Raw genomic sequence first — 10,209 nt, 5'->3', positions numbered from 1 at the left:
GACAAAATCCCAGTCAAAACATTCTTTATCTGCTGCTTGACAATAGACTTTTCCCAAAGGGGGCATGTAATGCATTGACACCATATGATAACTTAGTTTGTTTGCATGAGTTTAACCTGCAGCCAACAGCTCTGCACCTTCACCCTAAGTCGCTATACTTTCTGTTAACTAGAGCTTGTAAGGCCATCTGTAACAGCGCCATCTGGTGACACCCAATAATATTCCAGGTGGTTGGGAAACATTGAAAAGTAAGGAGGCTGATGATCAATTAGTGCAGGAACTAAATCCCAAAAGAAGAAACAATCTCCTTTACCAAGGACATCACTAATTTGTTTTGATAGCTTGCACCTGTAAGCTGATCAGTGAGGTAACTTCCTTGTTCCCAAGCTGATTACAGATCACACATCTTGCTGCTGGTGTCTGTCTAGATCACTAGTGAAAGTTGAGCACTCTTAGTGGAGAAGGATGAAAAATCAGGTAAGTCTGGGCCCAGTTAGCCTTCTTCTCCCAATCAAATGAAGTGTGGCATTGACTGGGAAGTTGAGTTAAGGCTAGATGGCTGAGGATTAAACCCATGATATGGTGTCTCAAAGACAGTTGAGGAAGGTGAAGCTAAGGCAAATGGGAATTCTTGGGCCTTCCAGAAGGTTATGGAAAAATCCCCTAAAAAATCCAAATGAGGGTGGATCCTAGTCACTGGCACCCACAATACCTACACCCATACCAGGTACGGCTGAGAAATCGACTTACCCAATGGCCAAAGAAAAAAGGAATTCACTTGGATTCTGTATTGTCTGTATGCTGAGGAAGTCCCAGCAGCATTACGTGAGGAGCACCTGTTCACTGATCAGTGACCAGGGTTAGAAGGCCCAGCTAGGTATAAAGTGAGAAAGCAGAGACTGGAACAAGAGGGACTCACCCCTCTGGGAAGCTGAGGGCCTTATTTGAAATGCAAATATATTTGATGAATAAATATACTATATGTAGCACTGAATCCATGTCGTGGTTCACTAACAAACTCACGCAATGATGGAAATAACACATTGCCCTTCCATAGCCTCTTTCTTCTAAGGAGCTCACGGCCACTCTACCACGGTGGGTATCGTTCTCTCTAATCTACAGCCAAGAGAAGCAGGACAGCGATTGTGAACTTGCGCCTGGTCACAGTCAGTCAGTGGGAGCAGAGGGTATTGCGTCAACATCTCCTGACTCCCAGGCCTCTGCCACAAACAGTGCACGGTACAGGACTACTTTTGATTAAGGACACGCATTTTTCCAGTGGCCAGTGATTCAGTGAGGCTAGAGTCAGTGGAAAGATATATTACCCCAAACCTATGAAATGGCTAGAAATAAATTCCCAGATCTAGCTCAACACTAATTCGCGTTAGGAAGAGATGACTATGTAAAAAAACATCCCCTTGCTCGCTAAAGGAAAACACCCCAGGAGTTCAGAGTCCTGAGTAGTGAGTAATGTTTTCCCCAGGGTGACACAAAATTCTTTTCTCCAGCATGTAATCACTAAGAGACACAATTACCAAGCCTTATCCAAGGAACCTAATAAGAATCTATACAGCATTGGCCTGCTAAACCCAGGGTTGTGAGTTCAATCCTTGAGGGGGCCATTTAGGGATCTGGGGCAAAAATTGGGGATTGATCCTGCTTTGAGCAGGGGGTTGGACTAGATGACCTCCTGAGGTCCCTTCCAACCTGATATTCTATGATTCTATGTTTGTTAGTCTCTAAGGTGCCACAAGTACGCCTTTTCTTTTTGTGGATACAGACTAACATGGCTGCTACTCTGAAACCAGATAAAGATTGAATTTTAGCCTCAAACTGGTTCCTGCCTTCATTCTGTTTTAAAGGGTGATCAACTGGCAGTCCTTTAGCACTGGTAGGCTATAAAAACCTTAGAAAATCATTAGAGACTAGATCAGCCTCAGTTTCTAGTCAGCTGCTCTCAACTGGATGAGAGAGGTGAGGGCCTGACCCCACAGAGCTGTGCCGTTGTTCATGCTGGAATGTCCTCCTTTGAATCCCTCAAGGCTACCTATAGTGTAAAAAAAATAAAAGTTAATACAGACCTCACAGTGTATGTAGTGGAGAGGCTGCAGTGTCTAAAGAAACCCTGGGTAAGCCAATTCACCCTCTGTGCCGGTCTTGTTTATTTAGGCAAGTTCTTTGGTGCAGGGGTTGTTTGCACAGGACCCAAAATAATTGGGGCTTGATCTCTGTCGGGGTCTCTATACCAGCCAATTACATGGCCTGTATATCTCTCCCTTGTCTCACTGCCATCCTTTTAAATGGATGGCTCTTTATAGCAGGGCCATGCCTAGCCCAGTTTGGTTGCTCTATAAATAAAACCCCTTCTTCCCTGAGAGTTTTGCTATTGACTTCCTTAGAAGTGGTTACCTCAGACAAAAGGGAAACTAGTGTTTGCAAGCCTGGACAGTCATTAAAGCTAGGATTAAGCATGAAGGGGCTTCATGTATCTACTCTTACATTGCCAGGCCAAGAGGTATGCAGCAGATTAATGCCTCTGCTGACTGCCTTTTGCAGATAATGTAGCTACTATCAAGCAGTTTTGCTTATAATGAGGGTTTAATTATGCTAGGTACCAGATTCCTGGGTAGTTTTAGCATGGATAGGAGCATGTAATTGATGGCATTTTTAATCTTACAAGTGCATTGTGACAGACTCCAGTTCTGCTTGGGGCACATCATCTCACCCCACCCAAGATCAGAGTTCCCAGGGTTACATCTTAGTACTAGAGTATAGGGCAGGTAGAGAGCTACTGTAGCAGCTCCTCTTCCACCCTCTCTCCCCCCTTCTGGCATGACCTTGCTGGGGAGCCTGCTCATGTCATTACCTCCATGCTTGATTTTCAGAGCTGTTCAGCAACCTGCAGTTGGAGGTGTGGGTGCTCAGTTCTGCATTACACTGTCATCTGTGTCCTAGGGGAACTAGGGAGTTGCAAGTGGAGAGAAGTGTAGTGAACAGAAGGGAAATGAAGTCAGCTCTGGTCCATTCCTGGCTGCTGGGTTTAAGCAGCCCTTTAACCCCACAAGGAAACTATTCTGCCCCTTACAGATCTGAGGGCACAATAGGAGAGATTCAGTGTGACAGCAACATGCCTCTGCTTTTTGGCTGTAGCAGACCTACCCACACCCTTCTTCCTCCTCCCCACAATGGGCCAGGAGGCTTGCTTTAATTTCACTATGACAGTAGTATTGGCCATCTCTGCTTGGATTCTTCTAGGAGCAAGCAGATGGAAGTGGAAGCAGAACGGAGTGCATACACAGTTTAAGGACACAAACTGGTCACCCCTGGTGAAGTCTGCCTCCTTTAGCCTAGTGGCACCTAATGGCTCAGGACTGGCCTTTGGTAGGATCTAAGGAATGAAGCGGAGAAGGTTCCAGGAGAGTCTTGCTGTAGGCTCTGGAGTAGGTGCAGCCAGCGTTTGAGCTCTGCACCACATCTTGAGCTTGCCTTCCCACCCACCCTCACTCCAGCTGGGAATGAGTTCTCCCCAAACCCAGTAGCTGGACATGATCCACGTGTGCAGTGAAGTGAGAAAAAGTCAACACCAGCCAAGCCTCTATTGTGTGCACTTTTATTTGAACTGGTCTTAAGTCAGTGTACAGATAGCCCCTCCCCTCCCCCACATACTGGCACCATTTCTCATTGGACTCTCAAGGGGCACTGTAAAGCCTTCATTCACATCTAGAATTGGGGAACACAGCCCATTTGCTTGACCAAAAAAATCAAAGAAAGGATCAAGTGTGTTTTGTTTTAAGGCGGCAGATACAAAAAGACACTTGTTGGGTTACATAATTTACCGACAAGCATTACTCTAACACCTTCATTATGGCATTAGCTCCTTCAAGCTGGGCTGCTACCTCCACAGAGGCAAGTAACTTCCTGTAACAATGCATTATGCAATATTTGGAATGACTATTAAAAAACAAATGTACAATCAAAGTCCTGATGCATTGTAGAACTTTGGGGACGTTCGCGCCAACACGTTAAGACTGCTGCTGTCACCTTCACCATTCCAGTTTTTAAATCCTGAGTCAAGCGCCAAAAAAAACAAATAAAGCCATGCCAATCTCATCTTGTTTTATGCGCAATTATGGGTTTTATCAAAGGTGGGATGTGGTAACAGTCCGGTTTAAAAGCATTTGCGGTGGACAATGGATGGTCCGGATTCGTCGTACTCCTGCTTGCTGATCCACATCTGCTGGAAGGTGGACAGAGAGGCAAGGATGGAGCCACCAATCCAGACAGAATACTTGCGCTCAGGGGGGGCAATGATCTGTAGGAGACAAGAAAGTTAAATGCTTGTATCAGTTGCTAACCACCACCACTGATGCTATTCGAGCTGGATCAGTTTGGGTGATATCCAACAGGGCACACCCCTTCTGAAGTGCTTCCGCAACTTAATGAAAACCTTTGGTTCACTAAATAACGATTAAGACCAGGCCTGTTGCAAGCCACTAGATTTGCCACATTAAAAGACCCACAGTAGCCTGAATTCACTTTTCACCACCATATGGCATTAATGGTGAACAATGTTTGAGTGGCAACATCCCACATATGTTCAAGTTCGGAACAGTATTCTTTGTCAGCCCATTTGCACCAGGGCTTCTGGCCAAGGAAGACTATTCACATGGTGGTACTAACATCACCTGCCCCAGAAATTGTGGTACCACTGTCAAAATACCATCTAAGATATCTATGATTTGAACTCGTGGCTTCTTCTATCCCAGGGACTTAACTCTTAATTAGGACAACCCCACCCACTGCTGGAACATGAGCAGAGAGCATAAATTCTGGGATCTCCAACATACCTTAATTTTCATTGTGCTAGGTGCCAGGGCTGTGATCTCCTTCTGCATTCTGTCAGCAATGCCTGGGTACATGGTGGTACCACCAGACAGCACGGTGTTGGCGTACAGGTCTTTACGGATATCCACATCGCACTTCATGATGGAGTTGAAGGTAGTTTCATGGATGCCACAGGATTCCATACCTAAGAGGAAGGAGGCAATAGTAAGGTCAGTAAGATACCAACTAGCTAATCACAACCTAAAATAGTGTAATTTAGCACGCACTAAGACTGCCTCAAGCATACATCACACAGAATCCAGCACTGGATAGAGGCAAGTGCTCCTTTCAGCCAAGAAGAGATCTCTTGCTTGGCTTCACAACACTTACAATTATTCTAGACCCATTGTGTGGTAAGCTATGGGCCATTCAGAGTCACTTCATGGGGAGGAGGACTTCACCACTAAAGCTTGGTGGGTATAGTTTGCCCATCCCACCCTCTCCTACACAATGGAGACTTACCCAAGAAAGATGGTTGGAAGAGGGCTTCTGGGCACCTGAACCTCTCGTTGCCAATGGTGATCACCTGACCGTCAGGGAGTTCATAGCTCTTCTCCAGGGAAGAGCTAGACGCAGCGGTGGCCATCTCCTGTTCGAAGTCCAGAGCAACGTAGCACAGCTTTTCCTTGATGTCACGCACGATTTCCCTTTCGGCTGTGGTGGTGAAACTGTAGCCTCTCTCTGTCAGGATCTTCATGAGGTAGTCCGTCAGATCACGGCCAGCCAGATCCAGACGGAGGATGGCGTGGGGGAGGGCATAACCTTCATAGATGGGCACAGTGTGGGTGACACCATCACCAGAGTCCATCACAATACCAGTGGTACGACCAGAGGCATACAGGGACAACACAGCCTGAATGGCTACGTACATGGCTGGGGTGTTGAAGGTCTCAAACATGATCTGTGGACATAAGAGAAGAGGTTAAGTTGACAGGATATGACCAAGAGGCTCAATCAGCACCCACAAGAAACAGTTTGCAGCAAGTCATGCAAATGTCCTTATGCTGCAGAGTGTGGCGTCTGCAGACTCAGGATTTGGTCTTCTGGAATAGGAGACCGTACCAATCAGCTCTGAGCTCACAGCAAACCCACCAACCCAAGCTCAAACCTTGGAAAGATGAATGGAAAACATGGACTAATGCAGCTGCAACACAGCAACTGTTGCTATCCACATCTTAGCTTTCTCACAAGCTCTAGAAAGCTATGTTACAGAAGTCACTCAGGGTAGGTGAATGGGTTAGTGTCACGTTAGAAACAGCAGTTAAATGAGTTGCTAGTTTAAAGTCAGCAAGAGGAAAAACCAGCTTAGGAAGAGCAAATAAAACCTGTCAAGATCCAGCAAAGAGAAGACTCAGGTCAGGAAAGGAAAACCCTGTAGAGAATAGCAAAGGAAAAAAGATGAAAGCACGCAAGGGAGGAATGCTGGCCAGCGGATCTCAATCAGCTGGAGCCAAATGATGGAGACTGGGGACCAAAGCCCTCTTACACACCTGTGTCATCTTCTCTCTGTTGGCCTTGGGGTTCAGGGGAGCCTCTGTGAGCAGCACAGGGTGCTCCTCAGGGGCAACTCTGAGTTCATTGTAGAAGGTGTGGTGCCAGATCTTCTCCATGTCATCCCAGTTGGTGACGATACCGTGTTCGATGGGGTATTTCAGGGTCAGGATACCTCTTTTACTTTGGGCTTCATCACCAACATAGCTGTCTTTCTGGCCCATACCAACCATCACACCCTGGAGAGAGAAAAGTCAGAGCCGATTAGTCAAACTTGATCCACCAACTCTGAAGACAATCCATTGGCTGACTAAACCCCAGGCCTGTTCCTCAGCCATGGCAGCTAGTGTTCTCTTTAGGTTACAGGACCTAGGAAGCCAGGCCATAGGTACAAAACTTCCCCATCCCAGTAGACATGGGAAGTTTTACTGGCTGACAGTAAGATGAACCAAGCTAGGTCATTTCTTTTCGCTCCTACACAGCCATGCATCTGTGTGTACACAGAGGACAGAGATCAGAGACACTATGCAGCGTTTTCTTCTGAGCTTTAGGATTCATCGCACAAGACAGGCAAGGTGCTACTCCATTACATACCTGATGTCTGGGGCGACCAACGATGGATGGAAAGACAGCGCGAGGGGCATCATCCCCAGCAAAACCGGCTTTGCACATACCGGAGCCGTTGTCAACAACAAGCGCAGCAATATCATCGTCCATGGCGAACTGTAAAGGAATGAGAATGTCAGCAAGCTTGATTAGCTGGGTAACAGACGTTGCCCTTTAGTTTATTGAAGTCTCCCTATGCTCCAGGGTTTCTGGAAAATAAACTTGTAATAGCAGCGAGTGTCTCATGGTTTGGGAGGAAAACCCCATGCAGTAAGATTAAGCCATTTGCTTGTGCGCCACCCATTTCCTTTCTCACTTCCTGTTTGCAAGCTGCTGGACTTCTCCCTTTCAGCCACTAGATGGTGCAAAGCACTGCATATTTTGCCTTTGCACAGATTTGGGACAAAGGAAGTCCCTGCTCTAGTCTCACATTATTACCATAAAAGGCAATGGTTAGAGCAAGCTTTGCAAGAAGCCAGTAGTGCAGTATGTAGCCAGCTTTTGGTGGACTGATTAAGGAGACAAGCCACTCCCCTCCCTTTTCAAATGAGGCATATGGCTGTGGCCACTCCCTGCAAGAGGGAGTGTGCCTGGTACCAGCACTAGGGGTGTCTGAAGCACAGGGTTAAGAGGACAACTGAACCAGTTTAAAAAGGGGAAGTTACCCACACCCTGCTTCAGAGAAGCAGCATGTCCCTGGATCCCACCCTGTTGGGCACACTGGCTCTATGACTAGTTAGACCAGTCATGCAAGCAATTGCATTAGCTTTCACAGATCATTTTGAAGTAGTCTCCCACTGACCTAACCCTAAGAAAGAAGCCTGCTTTATATACATTTAATTAGCTGGCCAAGTTTAATTGCAGGTTCCCCACCAGCCTCAAAACCCTTTACATTTCAGACACTGATGAAGATGCCAATGCCAGAGGATTAAGACAATGCTATTATGCAATTCACACACACTCTGGCAAGGAGAACTCAGTAAGTACTGAGACTAAAGTGCCAGGTTTAGAGCAGCAGCTCCACCAGTTAACTGAAGACTCAGATTCTCCCCACCTGTGCCTGCCCCCCACCCCCTTGTACCAACCTAACAAGGTTGCTCTGGGAACCTAGTTCCTTCACCCCACTGTCTGGGGAGGGAAGCAAGGCTTGGCAGGGATGAATCCCTGTTTTTTTTGAAAATGCATTTTAAACCAAACTAGCAATAAATCACCACATCTCTTCCGCCTATTCTCAGGCAGAATAACCCTTGATCTGCACTCCAAGGCCAGAGACACTAGCCATCTGGACCCACCGGGACCCCACTCCTTCCCAGACACTAAGGACAATGCCCTCAGCAGAGTCAGGTTTCAGATCATTCTTCCTGGATCCACCGACCCCTTAGAGCCCCCTAAGAGAAAGGAGTCTCCAGTGTAACCACCGCATAGGATGGATGGATGGTGCGGGGGGGGGGGGGGGAGAAGAGGCAGCCACCTCTCAGAAAGAGCCAGTGTGCCTTCAACAAGACAAAGAGACCCCCCTCCTCCCCGCCTATGGGCCAGGAGACTGATTCATGGCTTTCCCCCCCTCCCCATCCTGTGCAGGGAGGATCCTCCCTCTGCCTCCCCCACCCTCCCCCAGCATGTGCTGAGCCGATACAATAGGAGTACCGGCTTTCTGCCACCGGAAGCAGCAGCTCTGGAGTCACACCCTACCAGCTCTATGGGGCAGGGAACAGATCTCCCTTTCCAAAGGGGGTTGGACAAATCCTGGGGGGGAAAGGGGCTGAGAGGCACTCGCCCAAGCCCCTCTTTTGGGCAGCAACAGTGGCCCACCAAACCCACCACTTCCCTCCCCTTCTTAAACCATGTAAAGCTTTGGACTCCCTTCCTCCTCCTCCAGCCTCTAGTCCAACATCAAATCCCTCTTAGGCACCGAAGCAAGCAAACCAGATCACAGCCCCAGAGCCCTGTCAGCAACACTGCAAGCCGAGAGACACTCTACACCCACAAACTCAGATTAACTGGAGGCAAACTCCACCGCACCCCCCGCCAACCTCCCCTGGTCACAGCCATGCAAAAGAATCCGTGGATCCATCCCCCCCTTTGTGCAATCTCACCATGCAGTCCATCCCCACTGCCAGCTACGGCCGTGGACAAGGAAGATCGCGCCCCTCCATGCTCAGCCCTTCCCATTTTGGTTTGGGCACTTTAGCTTTGCACACCAAGAGCGAGCCTCTCCCCAGGAAAGGAGCAGCCCCTACATAAATCTTGCAAGAAAAAAACAAAGCAACCCCACAACAGCCTTCCAAGGGCTTTCCCTTGGGGGGGGGGGGCAGCATTAGACAGCCGCAGCGTTTAGCTGGGAGCCATCCGCATTCAGCCCCTCTTTGAGGGCAAGAGCAGTGAAATCGAGCCCCCTCTCGCCTCTAGCTAAGAAGGGGGCCCGCAGAAACCCAGCCCGTCCTCTGTACGCCCCCCCAAGGAAAGCGGCTCTGAGGAGGGCTCCTGCCCCCCTTCCCTTACCTGGAGGAAGTTGCAAGTTTAAACCCTAGGCGAAGAGAGGCGGCTCAGCTGGCGGGGGGGGACGTGGCGCGCGCAGAGGGAGCTCACAGCGACTCCAGCCCGCCTCGCGAGCCGGGTTTTATGGGGCCAGAGCGGTAGCGCCCTAGCCATAAAAGGCAACTTTCGGAGCTAGCCCTTCTGATTGGCCGGGCCGCTGCCTCTCCCGAGCCGCTTTGCACATTGCAGCAGGGCTTTTTTTTTTTTTTTCCCCCTCCCCTCTTGAAAAAAAAAAAAATAAAAAGAGAGAGAGAGAGAGAAGCAGGAGGGGTGGGGGAGGGCTGCTCCTGGCTGCCTGTGGGTGCAGTAGCCAGGCTGCTCCTTTCCAGGCTTGAGCCCACGCTCAGTGCCATAGCAATGCAGGGTGGATTCATAACGAAACGTGCAGGCAGAGGCTGCCTTGCTGCCCTGCCCGTGCACCAGCCTCTTTCCTGGGGGGGAAGGGTTCTAGTGGCCCAGGCCACTGTGGCTCGCCAGGGCCTGGGGGTCCTACTGTCTCCCACCCGCCTGCTACCGATTCCTGGCCGCCCTCGACGGAGCGTGGCGTGCTTGGTCGTGTGGCGCCCGGTGCCCCACAGGTGTCCCCTTCAAATAACCTCCCCGCCTCGGCACTCCAGTGAAAAAGAGGTTATCTAGAGCCTGAGCCTGCGAACGCCGCAGGGGGCTGGCTACTGGAAGAAATGCCTGGCC

The 10,209-nt window shown here is 49.1% G+C and overlaps 1 protein-coding gene across 2 annotated transcripts; it reads right to left on the bottom strand.

Moving 5' to 3' along the window:
• Nucleotides 1-3,596: 3,596 nt before the first annotated feature.
• Nucleotides 3,597-9,595, bottom strand: ACTB (actin beta). 2 transcript variants are annotated; one of them, XM_073361906.1, is made up of 6 exons: nt 9,484-9,595; nt 6,970-7,098; nt 6,375-6,614; nt 5,347-5,785; nt 4,848-5,029; nt 3,597-4,312 (listed from the first exon to the last, which is right to left on the bottom strand). In XM_073361906.1, exons 2-6 carry the CDS (start codon nt 7,090-7,092, stop codon nt 4,169-4,171), a joined length of 1,128 nt encoding a protein of 375 aa, XP_073218007.1. In that variant the 5' UTR covers nt 7,093-7,098; nt 9,484-9,595; the 3' UTR covers nt 3,597-4,168. The 2 variants fall into 2 exon arrangements, with proteins under 2 accessions (XP_073218007.1, XP_073218008.1); XM_073361907.1 differs by lacking the exon at nt 9,484-9,595 and having other exon boundaries at nt 6,970-7,115.
• Between the last annotated feature and the right edge of the window lie 614 nt (nt 9,596-10,209).

This window comes from Lepidochelys kempii, chromosome 10 (assembly GCF_965140265.1).
Source record: "Lepidochelys kempii isolate rLepKem1 chromosome 10, rLepKem1.hap2, whole genome shotgun sequence".
NCBI lineage: Eukaryota > Metazoa > Chordata > Testudines > Cheloniidae > Lepidochelys > Lepidochelys kempii.
The sequence above is the reverse complement of the archived record's forward strand: the minus strand, read 5'-3'. Positions and strand labels throughout refer to the sequence as shown.

What these genes read in the sequence shown, in the direction of transcription:
- ACTB (XM_073361906.1), bottom strand. Translation starts at nt 7,092, where the DNA reads ATGGACGATGATATTGCTGCGCTTGTTGTTGACAACGGCTCCGGTATG. An exon ending in TTGGTCGCCCCAGACATCAG is followed by an intron (nt 6,615 to 6,969) that starts GTATGTAATGGA and finishes TTCTCTCTCCAG; the next exon opens with GGTGTGATGGTTGGTATGGG. An exon ending in ACAGAGAGAAGATGACACAG is followed by an intron (nt 5,786 to 6,374) that starts GTGTGTAAGAGG and finishes TTATGTCCACAG; the next exon opens with ATCATGTTTGAGACCTTCAA.